At 42.4% G+C, this 16,438-nt stretch overlaps 1 protein-coding gene across 1 annotated transcript in view; it reads right to left on the reverse strand.

Moving 5' to 3' along the window:
* Positions 1 to 4,780: 4,780 nt before the first annotated feature.
* GPC2 (glypican 2) overlaps positions 4,781 to 16,438 on the reverse strand; it is a 740,846-nt gene continuing 729,188 nt past the window's right edge. The window contains exon 10 of the mRNA XM_044077271.1: positions 4,781 to 7,926. Coding sequence (XP_043933206.1) covers positions 7,694 to 7,926 — 233 coding nt within the window. The 3' untranslated portion in view covers positions 4,781 to 7,693. The remainder of the gene's footprint in view (positions 7,927 to 16,438) is intronic.

Raw genomic sequence — 16,438 nt, forward strand, 5'->3', positions numbered from 1 at the left:
CCTAAGGGAAACCCTGTCAGCATGGAAAATAATGAAAGGTTCAGCCATTAGTGTCTGTAGCTCAGACACTCTTCTTGCTGAAGTTATGGCTAAAAGCAAGACTGTTTTCCAAGAGAGGAATTTTAACTCTGCTGAAGCTGCAGGTTCAAAAGGGGAAGGGTGAGCTTTTCCAGTACAAACTTAAGGTCCCAGGCCGGGGTGGGTGCTCTCCTAGGGGGCCTTAAGTTGTTAGCCCCTCTCAGGAACTGTTTGATGAGAGGGTGAGAAAATAGAGGTGGCTCAGTATTATAATGAGCTGAGATGGCAGAGGCATGAATCTTAATGGAGGAGAAGGATAGGCATCTGTGGATTAGCTCTGCTAAGTAATCCAGGATTAGAGGTAAGGAGGGCACTGCTGTGTCCTTCCCTTGAGAGTGATTCTAAGAACAATATATTTTCCACTTTTCAGTATAGGATTTCCTAGTACTAAGCCTTCTGGCTTCAAGAATGACGTCCAGCACCTGTTTGCTGAGGATTGCTGGTGGTGTATTCAAGGGATAAGCCGGGCAGCAAGGTTTAGGGATTGCAATTGTACATGCAAAATCTGTCCCTCCTGCTGTGACAGCAGGGTATGAGTCTGGTGAAGGTGCCAGGGTGGCACTGTTGTCAGACTGCACAAGACTGGGTACCTTTTCCTGTCCTGTTTTATCTTGAGTAGTACTTTTGAGAGGAGGGGCAGAGGGGGGAAGGCATAAATTAAGAGGTTTTCCCATTGAAATAATACAGCATCCACCTTCCAGGCCCTGTTGTGAAGGTTCCTGGTGCAGAATTTGCTCAACTGGTTGTTCTCGGGGGAGGCAAATAGTTCCACCTCCAGTGTTCCCCACCTCTGGATCAGAAGGTAGAAGGTGCTGGGCTCCAGTTTCCACTTGTGTGGTTCTAGGAGATTTCTGCTTAGGTCGTCTGCCAGTGAATTTTGTTTGCCTGGCAGGAACTCAGCTTGTAGATGCACTTGGTTGCTGAAGGCTGTGTTCCACAGGGCCATGGCTAACCTGCAGAGTGGGTAAGAATGGGCTTCCCCTCTGCTTGTTTATGTACCACATAACAGTGCTGTTGTCTGTTTTTATAAGCAGTTGTCCTGGAAGGATTAGGTATTTGAAGGCTGTCAGAGCATTCTGTACAGTTAGCATTTCTTTTTGATTGATGTGCAGGAGAATTTGGGCTGAGCTCCAGCGGTCCTGAATGCATTTGCCTGCCATTTGAGCCCCCCATGCATAGTCTCATGCATCTGTTGTCAGGATTTGGGTGGCGAGGGGTTGAGTGAAAAGCAGTCCCTTGTTGTGGTTGCATGCTTCTGCCCACCAAAGGAACTCTGCCCTTAGACAAAGTATGGTTGGAATGACTGTTTCCAGGTCCTGAGAATGCTGGCACCAAAGACTTTTTAAGTACCATTGAAGTTTCCTCATATGCAGTCTGGCATATGGAATTATCAGAATACATGAGGCCATGAACCCTAGGGCTTGCAGTATTTTTCTTGCAGATAGCTGGGTTCTGGTGGCCATTTGTTTGAAGTAGTTTGTCAGATAGACCTGTTTTTCTGAAGTGAGAAATGCCATCTGGGAAGTTGTGGCCAAGCTTGCTCCCAGGAATACAATCTTTTGACTGGGTACCAGTTGTGATTTATTTTCGTTGATGGTGTACCCCAATGAAGTGAGTAGGCTTTTTACAAATGCCAGGTGCTGAAGTAGCAATTCCTGACTGTCACCCTGAATCAGGCAGTTGTCCAAGTATGGGAAGATTTGGATATTTCTCTGCCTGGAGTATGCAATGGCTGGAGCCAGGCACTTTGTGAATACTCTGGGTGCAGTAGATAAGCCAAAGGGAAGTACAGAGAACTGATAGTGCATAGAGCCTGCCCTGAAATGTAGATATTTTCTGCATGACTCCCTTATGGGGATGTACAGATAAGGTTTACATTCATATGACCGAGCGACCAATGGTCGAAACCCGATTTCTACAAACCTATATGTCGACACTCCAGGGGCTGAACGCTCAGAATGTCATACAAAATTTGGAATTCGACATTTCTGACTTCTCTACCACCTAAACAAGCGCTGCCATGGATCAAAAGGGGGGGGGGGGCATTTTGCATTTCAGCTACATTGTGTTTGCAATTCTGCACATTCGCAGTACTGCCTTTGAACGTTGTCCGATCGGCCATCTGCCGTTCACTCAAATCCATGTATACCGCAAATAAGCGTCTTTTAAGTCTAGAGTGACTAACCAGACATCCTTGGCTAGAATAGGGAGAAGCTGTTGCAGGGTAAGCATCTTGAATTTTGGGACCACCAGAAAGGTGTTGAGAGTTGATAGATCCAGGATAAGGCGCCAAGAGCCCTCTTTTCTGGGCACCAGGAAAGGTCTGGAGTAAAAACCCTGACCCTACTACTGGAACACGTTGAACAGCTCTGATATAGAGCAGGGAAAGTACTTGCTTTTGAGCCTATGCCCACTGGTCTGGAGGAAGGTCTGGAAACCCGCTTGGGATTGGCAGTGTATGGAAGTAGAATCTGTACCCCTGGGATACAATGTTTAGGACCCATCTGTCTTGAGTAAGGGACATCCAGTTATGTGCATGAAGGGTAAGTTTTCTTCTGAGGGGCACAAGTAATTGGGCAGGGCTGGGAAGAATAATTGGAAAGTCATTGTGAACTTTTTCCATAAGGGGGCGGCTTAGCACTCCCTGTTTTTGAGGTGGGAGCACTCCATTGTTTAGATCTCTGCATACCCTGAGACTGTAGTCTGGGTAGCCTGTTCCCCTGGGTTTGGTCTGAGAAGGCCTGGAAGGGGCTGAAAAGGACCAGTTTTTAGAAAGCCAATGCCTACTGAATCTGGGTGGTTGCACTTGTAAGAATTCTTTAACAGTTTGTATAGATTTAGCTTTTTCTTCCATCTTTTTCAAAACTTCTTCTGCTTTGGTGCCAAATAAACAGTCCTTATTTAAAGGAGTGTCCAGTAATTTGGATTTGACATGATCTGGCAAGGTTTTTTCCTTCAGCCAAGCATGCCTTCTCAGTACAGACCCAGTGACAGCAGCCCTGCAAGATGCTTCTAAGGCATCAAAGCCACACTGAAAAGTACACTTACTAACTTGATTTGCAGAATGCATTATCTCTTGTAAATCTTTATTTTCTGCACAATCTGGAAGTAACACCATTTTTTGTTTAATTAGTTCCATAATATGCTGCTGGCACTTCAACATGTGAAACTGGCAATTCAATGCCCTGATGGTAAGAGTCGCAGAGGTATATACCTTCTTACCCCATCTGTCTAAAGCTCTGGAATCCCTGTCTGAAGGGGTAGGATTTTTGGTTGTAGTAGCCTTAATACCTTTAGGTCCCTGGGAAATGGTCTCTGAATCCGCAGTATGATTCTTGAAGAGAAATTTGTGGGAATCAGGTACTCTGTAGTACCTGTCAGGCTTCCTAGGGGCCGGGGGTGAAGTATCTGGAGTGAGACTGGATTCCATAAAAACATCATCTACAACACCCAGGGCAGGGGGTATAGCTAGAGGCCTGTGCTAAGGCAACTCTAAAAATTCTCCGAGTCTCTTTCTGGACTGAGGGTAGTCCTGGCATTCCCAGTGGAAATGCTCTCTTAAAGTATGCAAGGTTTCACCAAAAGAAAAGTCCTCCGAAGGGGAGGCAGAAGACATGGATTCCTCTGCATCTGAATCTTCATAGGTTGATAAGGGCAAGTCCTGATAATCAGAAGGGTCAGAGTCATCAGACTCCTGGTCTGTAGAATCAGAAGGAAACTCAAGTCTTTGTCTCTTAGCAGGGGAAGGCTGGCTTCCCCTAATTAGGGTAATAAGGTCTTCAGCCATTCTAAGCATTTGTTTTTGTGGCATGGGAGCTTGAGCATGCACTTTGGTAGTCGGTTTCCTAGGCGTAGTGCGTACTCTGGGCTTCAGAAACTCGGTAGTTTTAGCTAAAAATGAAGTTGTTGGTTTAATTCGAACATCAGTAGATTGGAATGCACCCTCAGAAGCCGGTGCTTGCACAGCGGCTCCAGACCTATCCAAGGCAGAGACATCCGCAGGTTCCATAGTCGAAGAAGCATCTTGCGGCATACCGGACTCCAAATGGGTCTCAGCAGATGCCTGCGAATCTGCAGAAGTGGGCATCAGGGGCTGCAAAAGCGCCTCACTGAGTACCGGTGGAACTGGCGACTAGCTTAATGGAAGCGTCGTTGGCAGTTTTGGACCTGTACAGTCTGTCTCTGTCTTTATCTTTACGTTTTTTCGGAAGATCGGTAGTCGGATGGCTTATCAAAGCCATTTCGGAATACGGAGAACGAAAGCAAAAGAATTTAGTGACAAAGATAGCCCGACGGATAGTTCAAGAGTTAAACAAGGCACAGAACCGTCAGTGTGGGACGTCGTAGTCTGGGCCTAAACAGGTGACGCATTAAGAATGAAAATCTCTGTGAGGTATTTGCTTTCCACAGGCAAAACAATTGTTAATTTTTTCTGACATAGGTTAGAGCAAGAAAAAAGGATCCCCAACGGGGTACTTAGCTAAGACTTCAGGATTACAAACTCGAAAACAAAAATTTCAGGTAGCAGCCGACCGGCACTTGCAAACTGCTTCTGCTTTGGGCTCCTCCTCAGCAAGAAAGACTGATGTAATGGTGTCGGCTGCCTATTTTATACCCCTGATGATCTGACGTCATGGAAGCGACAGCACCCGACGCAGAAATCCTAAGACTCTGGTATTCGGGCTGACTGAGGGCTACCTACAGGCAGGATAACCCAAGTGTGATGACTGCAACAGTGAAACACGAAGAACATCAATACATATGCTATAAACCGTGGTAAGAAAGACCTAAAATGGCACAGATAAGAATGTCCAGATGTCCTTAAGGGGCAGAAGTCTAGCCGACCTGGAGGGGAAAGGGAGCTGAGCTCTGTAATTGGGTCAGACTTTGGGTGTTCTGCAGTGGTCCTAGCATTAGCAACACTGATCTACACACAGATCATCAAAAACTAAGTTCATACTAGCATGGGATGTATATCACAAAAAGCACATGATGGATGAGAATTTTTAGAAAATAAATAAAATCTTCCCAGATGGCCATGCAGTGTGTGAACACCATTTTCTGTGCTTCTATCATCCCACCCTTCAAGATGGACATGAAATACTGCTTGCTTGCCCTTGAACACAGGCTGTTAATGCTGTGAGTGGCAGAGCCACCGCCATGTAGCAGGAACGGTCCTAACACAATAGTCAGTTTGCATCCCGTTTCACCAGAGTGATGGTGTCCTTTAGTTTTAATATCCCAGACCAAAAACAGCATCACCATGCAGAATCAGTCCAAAACAATAACGGCAAATATAAAGACAGAGAGAAGTCTGAAAAGACCAAACATAGGCTAAAGAGCAGTTTAAGCAGGTAATTCTGCCTTCTTCAATTGGTAGGGTACATTGTCTGTATACAACTTAATAAATGTATTTGTACTGATTCTGTGTGATGGTGCTGTCTTTTTTTTTTTTGGATATTTGGATTTACTGAGCGCACCTGCATTTCTGTGGAAGTTTCTGTGCGATTTTGGGAGCAAATAGCTTTTAGCTGTAACCCTTCTGAACATGGACAGCCAAAGTAGAAAAGGAAGCCTTACATAACAAGAGGAGCTGCCTAGGCTATGGGGGATGTGAACCGGATACATTCATAACGTCAAACACTCTGAATATCAAGTTCAAAAATATTGATTCATAAAAGTAGAAATTCAAAGCATTGACTTACTTAGCAGTTGCTTAAGATCTCAAGAGTTGGTATATATAATTACCAGGGAGTATGTGGGCAGTACACAGGGGCTTAGCCCACCTGCAAAGATTTTTTTTTAAGCACTTTCAAAGTTTTGTGTTTCAATCTTTTCAGTTTATCTTTTTGTTGTCAATTTTCAGAGCATTCAGTGTTCTGAATGTATTCCCTGTAAACATAAACTACAAAGTAATCTATGGTTACAGAGTAAAACTTGATACAATGATTTCCATACCCTATGTGGCATTAATTTTAATCTGTAATGTGTATGCAAGTTTTAGTAAGACCAAGCAAACTGCAGTCAATTCTAGCTTGTTGATATTGCTTTTTTTCCCTGTGGCTCTACATTATTATTCCATGCATCTAATAAAGTGGATTCATACTGCAGGTTAGCGAATAAAAAGTAGTAGTGCTAGACATTAGTAATCCAGGTGATCAACTGACAAGAACTAGCTAATGTGCTTTTCTAAATGATCATACAGAATTTGTGCTTTTGCTTGTACCTTTTGGAAGATGGTGTTAATGTCAAAGCTGCCATGTTTAGAAAAAAAGCACTCTAGCAAAAACTATTTCAAGAAATTTAAATAAAATGCAGAACAAAATGAGTACCACACCAAACATGAACAGATCCTGAGAAACACATGCTGTCTTAGTCAAGGGAATTGTGCTAAACAAAAGGTCTCATCCCTGACAGTAATCTGTTGTGAATAGGAGACACACAGTAATCCATTTTATATTTTGGTCTAGTAGTATAAAGATGCAGGCAGGTAGACTGAATGTGAGCTGTCCGCCAACTAAAGTTTCGTATTCCACAAAATGAGAGTGGTACTAAGTTGAACCAACTTCCTCCTCCTATTCTGCCAAGAAAATAAGTCGAAAAAAGCAATTGTGTACATATTACAAGGTTCACCATTGAGCAAACATCTTCTTTAGTATGTCAACTTGTAGACTAGCTTCAGCACCACCCTCTCCATCAGACTTATGGCCCAAGTTAAGACTATCTGTTCTGGATACTGACACGTTTAGAAAATGCCCTGAACAAAAATCAGTTTATATAAGTATTGGCAAGTGTTTACAGATATCTGAATTACATAAATTAACAAATTTGTCTTTTTTGAGCGGGGTGGGGAATACTGAAGACTAGGTCTTTACATCAATTCAGACCAAATACTTAGCTGCTGAGAGACAAAGCAACTGACACGCTACAAAAGCATCTGTGTCGCAGATGGCACAATAATGCTCCTGCAGCTTCCATGTGCCTCCAATGAAAAGAACCCCTGCACTCTGTGGCTGAACCTAAGCAAGAAATAAGCAGCTGTGAGTGAACAGCGCTGTACCATAGTTCTTCATACATCCACTATGTAAATATCCCTCCCAACATGGAGCTGACTAGATTTATGTGAACCACTGCAGAAATAAATAAACCTAGTCAAATCCCTAACAGCTACTGCTCTCTGGTCATTACTGCTTGCAATACCACAGCAGTGATACTGCCCCTTGGCCTCGCACACTATTAACAAAGTTAGGCAAAATCCCCAATAAATAATTAAAAAAATGCTTCAATTATTTGTTTGTTCTAAAAGTTAAAAAATGTTCTTAATGTTACAAAAAGATTTTTTTTGGTTTCTCAACAACCAAAACAACAACATTTTTCTTGATGTCTCAGATGTCCACTGAATCTGCTGGTGTAAACTACTAACCCATCTCTAGCTTTAAAAAAGAAAAAAGCATGCTTGCTTGCTCTCTTTTTCTTGCTCCCTCTTTCTCTCTCTCTGCAATTGTTCTGTCGTTTTTCAGTTTCCTCCCCAATTTAGGAAGCATACAAGAAGTCCTGGCACAGCAAAAGCAGTTCACTGCCAAGGAACCTCATGCTCACTTGTGTGCAGCAGGGATCATCCATGAAAGGTGACATAGACCGTCACAGTAGTAATAATGGAAAGCATGAAAGGGGTGCTCAGAAGGTTCGTGCCAGCATTATTCTGCCCCATTTGGTTCCGACGGTTGGTTTTGGTAGGACGCTCATTCCGTGAAGACTTGACATCATCTGTTCTGGTCCCCTTATTTGTCCCACCTGGGCGGTCTTCACTGTACCTTTCTCCATCCCCAGATGCACTTCCATCTTCATCTGCAGAATAACAACAGAAAGATATTAGTGTTCATTATTTTCATTCCTTGCTATTTTTGGACAACAAACTAGATTTTTGGATGAGATTTTAGCAGGAGATAATCAATAAAAGAAATGGCAGTTGTTTTACTTAATAATAATAATAATAATAATAACAATAATAATACTTGTTTCATGTCTCATGCTTCAGTAGCTGGTTTCCTAGCCAGCCAGTAACCATCCACTCCGTCATTTATATTATTTCTTCTGGCTATATCTCCCTTGCATCTTAAGTATTTGTAGCTAGTGCTCAGCTTTTCCACTGACTATTTTACCTTGACTCTACTCTATGACTTTCTAAGTCTCCCTTCTTTTCAGCACTTTCTCTACATACTCTCCACGTTAATCTTTCTTTAACTTTTGTGGTACTTACCCTGGAAAGCTTGGGGTCTTTAATTTCTCCAATTGCTTTTTTTCCATAGTGATTCTCTGTTTCATGGCTGTGCTTGGGCTCACTCCACTCCCCTACTCTGCCCCCATTCCCACCCACCCCTGAGCTAATTTCTTTTATAGCCATCTGCCTTTTTCCCCTCCCCTCTAAACCCCTCCCCTTCCTATCACTCTCACCCACTCAGCTGTACACTTTCTTAATGCCATCTCTCCACCTACTTTCTTAAGTTCCATCTATCTCACTTCATTATCCCTCGATTCCCCAGTCTCTGCTATTGCTTCTTTCCTCCACAGAACCTCCCTTTTTCTTGTTACTCACATACCTTACATTTCTCCAAAATCTCTTCTTCCCTTTATCCTAACTACCTAGCACTATTACAATCTACTACAACATGTTACTACCTGTTCTTTGCACATCTGTTTTAATTCTCCTCTGCCACCTCACCTCTTGCAATGCTCATTTAAAACCACTTCACCTATCTCCTACCTCTAGCAATTCTAGGGTTTTCTCTCAATCTCTTCACTCTTTTGTCATTTCACCCTCCATTTTTCCTACACCTTCATTCTTCCCTAAACTTAAAATCCCTCCTCCTCCCACTACCTCCCTAAAATCTAAGATAAAATATCTATTCTAATTCTCTTCACTTCTTAACTCAAGTTTTACATGTAACCTTCTACTCCTATTTGGAGACATACACTCTAACCCTGATCCTAATTCCCAACCCCTCTACATTAATGCAACCATTGATTCTACCACTACTCAACTAATCCTTCCTAAGAAATACTTTTACTCCATGAACATCAGAAGTTTACTTACTAAAGTTAGTAAACTCCATGCCTGGATGTCACATCACTCCCCAGACATCATTACATTTGTGATGACCCACCACTGGACCAGTAAGCAAGGAGCCTCAATCCTCACCACTGGCAACAGTGGGGGATGTACACTGAGAGGATGGCAAGGTACACACACAGTATTTCCAGATGCAGCTCTCTGCATCAAGTGCAATTTCCCTTAAGAACACACAGAGACCACAGTCAGTCCGGTGCTGGTTTCTCCCCATTTCTCCAGATCCCCAGTAAGACTCCCCACTAGCACAGCTATAAAGTTGTGATCTCAGCTGAATGGCCAAGACAAGACCTCCAGCAACCTCTCTCTCTCCAACTAGTGCTTCGTGTCCCTGCCCAAGTAGCTGACACACTCTTTGAGGTTTGATTTACACACGCACAAACACACACACACACACACACACACACACACACACACACACACACACACACACACACACATGCACACACACACCTGGGAATCGCTGGCACAGGTTTACTAGCTATGCCCCTTTTTGCCCAGACTGTAAGGTAGTTATCACTGCCACCAGCAAACTCCTTATCAACTACTTTAAGGCCCTTAACAAAGGGTGTCCAATCTTACTGTGTAATGTTACTATTACTACAAATGGTAGTTTGACCAAGAACAAGGCTATTAGGAGTGACCTACACAATGTCAACAAATAAATATGCAAGTACTCTCAGAACTTAAATATCTCTACACCGATCAGCCACAATGACAGGTTTAAATATATTTAATAATAAACAAAAGAACAAGGCAATAATAAATAATAAAACACAAGACAATTTTATATATATATATATATATATATATATATATATATATATATATACACACACATATTATATATATATATATATATATATATATATATTCACACTGACATCAGAGTTCAACATTGCAGGACAGTCTCAAATAAATAAGGAAAAATATCTAAACTAAGTATCACTATATTCTTGACTGAATAGAAGAGAATTTATATACCCTAGATAACTTACTTAAGAGCAAGGCAAATGTGCAGTGAATGGATTTTCTAGTTGTTGTTAGGTCCAAGACAGAATACAGAATGCCCTGTCTCACTCACAGACATCTCAAATCAATATCTCAAATATTACTGCCAGGATAGCTTGCAGAATGGCATAATTTCTTGTCATCTGACTCTATCCCAGGTGAAACCCCCACTGCTGGAAGTTAGCAGTATTTAGCATCTACCTGTGAACATACACAGACCTCAGATCTTTGGCAGATGCTGGAAGTCATAAAACAATTACCTTCTTTCATGTTTTCAAGACTAGTAATTAGTTCACATTAAAGACACTACAGAGAGCTCCCTAATATAGACATTCTGTCTCTAGCTGACATACAGTAATTTAATTTCAGCTATTTCCACCGTTAAAATATATACATTTAAACAGTTACAATAGTGCATGTACATTTCTGTTCTTTTCCAGTAGGGGACACTGTGGTCACATTTTAAGCACTCTGCAAAAACCTTTTCAACACGCACTTCTGTACCAATTTGACAAACATGAGATACAGTTCTAATACAGTTGCAACATAAGCATGTTATATAAATCATGTTGATATACACAAATGACATGTAATTATTTACAAAATTCCAGACAGCTGGGCTGGCAGTATCTCCTTTCATGACAGCATTAACTTAAAACTTGGCTGAAACCTCAGATCTCTGACAAAAACTTTCTCCCTTCAGGCTGCAACATCTTATGACTTGCCCAGCCAAAGAAAAAAGGTGGAGGAGTTGCCATACAACACTCTAATCATCTCACTCTTACTCCTCTAACCATCCATACCCCCCTCATTCTTGCCTGCTGAAGTTCTGTTTGCCAGCTGTAGAATTAATGACTACAGCTGTATAACTGTTGGTGCTATTTACATGCTCCCTGGTGATAAAAATCTCTCTACTTGAATACATTCTCTCCTGGATTTCTCAACACCGATGAAACTGTTCTCCTGGGGCATATCAACATAAACTGGCTATCGCTCACCTTTGATAGACCTAGCTCATGTACTAATTTGCATGGTTTCTCCCAACTTAGCTCTACTCCTACCCATACTAATAAGCCATCTAACACCTGTTCTATTACTGACTGGATACCTAGTCTCAGGCCCACATAAATATCACTATCCTGAAACAATACCAGACTCTCTAAGTGACCACTCTCCAATCAAAGTACTAAGTTCTCCCTTCACTACACCAGACCACATAAGTATACTGAATGTCATAAACTTTCTAACTTCCATCCTACTACTTTTAGCTACCTTTTCTCAGCAATAAATTGGTCCTTCTTAACTCACTTACCACTGGATGAGGCAGTATGCAAATTCAACTCAATATTCCTTAGTACTCTGAACTCCCATGCCCCCTTACCTAAGGGTTAAATCAATTATTTCCCCCTGGCTTACTCATACTACTCATTCCGTTATGCTTGCCAGACATAAGGCATGGAAAACCGGGTATAAAACCAAGCTCCCTACCCATTTACAAAACTACAAAGAGCTACATAACCTTACTAAAAATACTTCCTCGATAAAAAGAATGTTTACAATAACCCACAAGCCTCACACAAATCCAACCCAAAGAAGTTCTCGCACTCCATTAACCAAATACTGCATCCAGGAAACCGCTCTTTTACTAACCCTTGCCCCAGTAATACGCCTCAAGAAACTGCATCCATCTTTAACACCTATTTCATAGAATCCATTAGTAAAATGGTAAATGTCACTAACTCTGACTCCAAAGGTGTCAACCATTCAGACTTCCCTAGAACCTCTAAGTCCACTAATTATGTCTCTCTTAAACTAGTTTCCACTAGGTAAATAAAATCCTTACTTTGCAAATTGAAACCCTGCTCCCCCCCAGTAGATAACCTACCTTGACACTTCCTTCAGACAGCAGCTAACTTTCTAGCCTATCCCACCTCTATACTTATCAACCACTCTATTACTGAATCCAAAGACCCTTTGATCTGGAAAAAAATCATCATCTTGCCCATCCATAAAGGTGGCAATACTATGGAACTTGCCATCTTCAGGTCAATAGCAATTTTATCACCTCACTCTAACATATTAGAGAAACGTGTGGACAAGCAAATACTTGACTACCTACGACAAGAAAACTTACCCCCACTCAACATGGTTTCCACTCAAAACATACTACATCTAGTGTCCTTACCATCTCCCTGGCTAGGGATAATAAATTAGTGTCTTGTCTATTCCTCAATCTCTCTAAAGCATTTGGCACAGTCTCCCACCCCCTGTTGCTGACCAAACTTTCTGACCTTAACTTTTCCTCTTCTACTATTTCTTGATTCTCTAGTTTCCTTAATGATAGTCAACAATCCGTTAAATGGCACTCTACTCTCTCTCCTGCACTTCCTATTAAGATGGAAGTTCCCCAAAGATCAATACATTTTTACTAACATACTCTATACATCCAGCCCACAGTCTTCACTTATACAATACGCAGGTGACTCTACAGTTATCACCATTGCTGATACCCTCTCTGAACTAAATTCTACTACCCAAAAATCCTTTACATCCATCAAAACCTGGCTCAATAATAATCAGTTAATCCTTGATCCTAAAAAGACTAAACTCCTGCCATTTCTACCTAAAAGTCAAAAGCATCTCAAATCTACCTTTTCTATTTTATCTCTCAACAACACTCCTATCATAGCTGAATCTAACACTTACCTTCTCGGGGTCATAATAGATGACCAACTTAAATTTGACCTGCATGTACATAACTGCATCAAAAAACTCATCAAAGACTGGGTCTTTTTTATAGAAATAAAAAAAATTCCTGTCAAATGAAGCCAAAATCTCCCTCTCCATTGCCTATCTTCTCCCTAGCCTATTTCACAGCTCACAAATCCACACCAACCTTCAGAAGGTACAGTTGTGTACACTTACCATAAATGTAGATGCTCGAGTGCATTCACTGTTACAGTCATCACACTTGGGTTATCTGCCTGCAGGTAGCCCTCAGTCGGCCCGAATATGAGACTTAGTATTTCTGCATCAGTTGCTGTCACTCCAGGACTGATGTCAGGTCATCAGAGGTATAAAAACAGGCAGCCGACTCCATTACATCAGTTTTTCTTGCTCCAGATGTCAGGTCCCTCCTAATGGGAAGCAATTAAATCTATAATACAAGGATATACCTCCAACAAAAAGCAAATACACTAAAAAGCTTTTGAGCATAGTAAGTGAGAGTAGAGGTACAGCCAAAAGATGAAAGGGGGCTGGAGGGAGGATAACCAAGACTGCAACAGTGAATACACCCAAACATCTACATTTATGGTAAGTGTACACAACTGTACTATGTTCTTTATGTTTCACTGTTGCAGTCATTACATTTGGGTAGATTCCCAAAGCTAAGGTTGGGTGGAGGCATTTAAATAGAATTAGGACCAGCTATAAGGCCCTGCAAGACTACAGTGGCAAAACCAGCTCTGGATTTACAGAAAATTGGCAAATGATAATGCTTGGTGAAAGTATGTACAGAACTCCAGGTAGCAGCTTTTAGGATGTCTCTTGTAGGGACGCCCCTGAGAAAGGCTGTAGAGGTAGATGCAGCCCCGGTTGAATGGGGTCTGATGCCCTGTGGGATAGGTTTTCCATGGTGCTTATAGCAGAAATGAATGCAGTGGCCTATCCATTTTGAAATGGTTTGCTTTAAAATAGCTTCCCCCTCTGTCCCTGCAGCAAATGTTACCAGCAGTTGTTCAGATTTCCTTTGAGATTTAGTCCTGTCCAAGTAGAATCTAAATTGTCTGTGCACATCCAAGGAGTGCAGTATCCATTCACCATTGTTCTGTGGGTTAGGAAAGAAGGTAGGCAAATGAATGGACTGATTAAGATCCACACTGGATACCACCTTGGGCATGAAGGAGGGATTGGTTCTGAGGGACACCATGTCCACATGAAAGATGATGAAAGACTCCACTGCCATAAGGGCCTGTAATTCAGAAACCCGTCTTGCAGAAGTGATTGCTAAAAGGAAAGCTATTTTCCAGGAAAGGAATTTTAAATCTGCAGTAGCAGCTGGCTTGAAAGGAGGAAGAGTGAGTTTCTCCAAGACAAAGTTAAGGTCCCAAGCAGGAGATGGCACTCTGCTGGGTGGCCTTAAACTTTTGACCCCTCTTAGGAACTGCTTGAGCACTGGGTGAGAGAAAAGGGGAGGCTCTGTGTTACAATGAGCTGAAATGGCTGAGGCATTGATTTTGATGGAGGAAAAGGACAAGCCCTTATAAAGCATCTCAGTCAAATATTGTAGAATCTGAGGTAAATTGGGCACTGCTGCACTCATCCCTTGAGATTGGTTCCAAGTATAAAATCTTTTCCATTTTGCAGCATAAGATTTTCTAGTACTAGGCCTCCTAGCCTCTAAAATGATACGCATCACTGATTTGCTGAGGGGTGGTAAAGGAGAGATTAGGTAATTAGCCAAGCTGCTAGGTTCAGGGTTTGCAGCTGAGGGTGCAGAATCTGGTTCTCCTGCTGAGACAATAGGAAAGGACTCTGAGGCAGGTGCCATGGGGCCAAGCATGACACACTGCGCAGGAGAGGGTACCAGTATTGCTGTGGCCAGTATGGTGCAATTAAGATCGTCCTTGGCTTGTCCTGTTTGATCTTGAGTAGTACTCTGGAGAGCAGCGGCAGAGGAGGAAAGGCATAAACTGATAGGTTTTTCCAGCTGAAGGATAGAGCATCCACTTTCCAAGCTAGTTTGTGGGGAATCCTTGTGCAAAATTTGTCCAATTGTTGGTTCTGGAAGGGAGGCAAACAGTTCTATATCTGGACTCCCCCACTTGCTTGTCAACATGTTGAAAATCCTTGGTTCCAGTTTCCACTCGTGTGGGTCCATGAGGTTTTTGCTTAGTCCATATGCCAGAGTATTTAGTTTTCCTGGCAGGAATTGAGCTTGTAGATTCACTTGGTAGCTCAAGGTTGTGTTCCACAATGCCATGGCAGAGGGGGTAGGAATGGGTACCCCCCTACTTGTTTATGTACCACATGACCGTGGTGTTGTCCGTCTTTACCATTAGTTGTCCTGGAAGAGTGTGGTCCTTGAAGGCTGTCAGAGCATTCTGTACTGCTAACATTTCCTTTTGATTTATGCGTAGGTGCATTTGACTTGGGTTCCATTTGCCCTGAATGCACTTCCCTGCCAGGTGAGCCCCCCACGCATCGTCTGATGCGTCTGTTGTCAAGGTTTGGGCGGCAGGGGGTAGTGTGAATGGTAGTCCCCTGTTTTGGTGGCAGGCCTCTGCCCACCAAAGGAACTCTAGGTGTAGGTAAATTATGACAGGAATCATTGCTTCTAGATCCTGTGAATGTTGACACCATAGGCTTTTGAGATACCAATGCAATTTCTCATATGCAGCCTTGCATATGGAATTAGAAGAATGTAGGAGGCCATGAACCCCAAGGCTTGCAGTACTTGCCTTGCAGATAACTGGGCTTTTGTGGCCACTTGTTTGAAGTAGGTTGTCAAAAGAATCCGTTTCTCTGGCGTGAGGAAAGCCATCTGGGAAGCTGTATTCAAGCTTGCTCCCAGGAATATAATTTGTTGACAGGGTACCAGGTGTGATTTCTTTTCATTTATGGTGTACCCCAGACAAGTCAGTACCCTTTGAATAAAGGCCAGATGATTCAAAAGTATGTCCTGGCTTTCTGCCTGAATTAGACAATAATCCAGGTATGGGTATATTTGAATATCTCTTTGCCTGCAAAATGCAAATGACTGGTGCTAGACACTTTGTGAATACCCTGGGCACAGTAGATAAGCCAAATGGCAGTGCAGAGAACTGATAGCGCATGTAGCTTGCTTTGAAGCGTAGGTATCTTCTGCAAGACTCCCTGATAGGGATGTGCAGGTGTACTTCTTTTAAGTCTAGTGTTGCCAGTCACGCATCTTTGCCTACCATAGGAAGCAGCTGGTAAAGAGTCAGCATCTTGAATTTTGGAATCACCAGAAAGGTATTTAGAGTAGAAAGAACCAGGATAGGATGCCATGTATTGCCTTTTCTGGGTACCAGAAAAAGTCTCGAATAGAAACCTTGTCCCTTTTCCTCGTCTGGTACCAACTGAATAGCCCCCATGCTTAAGAGAGAGAGTACTTGATTTTGGGCCTCTGCCCACTGATTTATGGGTAGATCTGGTCACCTGCTTGGTGTTTGTAAGAAGTAGAAGTGAAATCTGTAT

The sequence above is a fragment of the Protopterus annectens genome, chromosome 7.part0 (assembly GCF_019279795.1).
Source record: "Protopterus annectens isolate FY-2018-M chromosome 7.part0, PAN1.0, whole genome shotgun sequence".
Classification (NCBI taxonomy): domain Eukaryota; kingdom Metazoa; phylum Chordata; order Ceratodontiformes; family Protopteridae; genus Protopterus; species Protopterus annectens.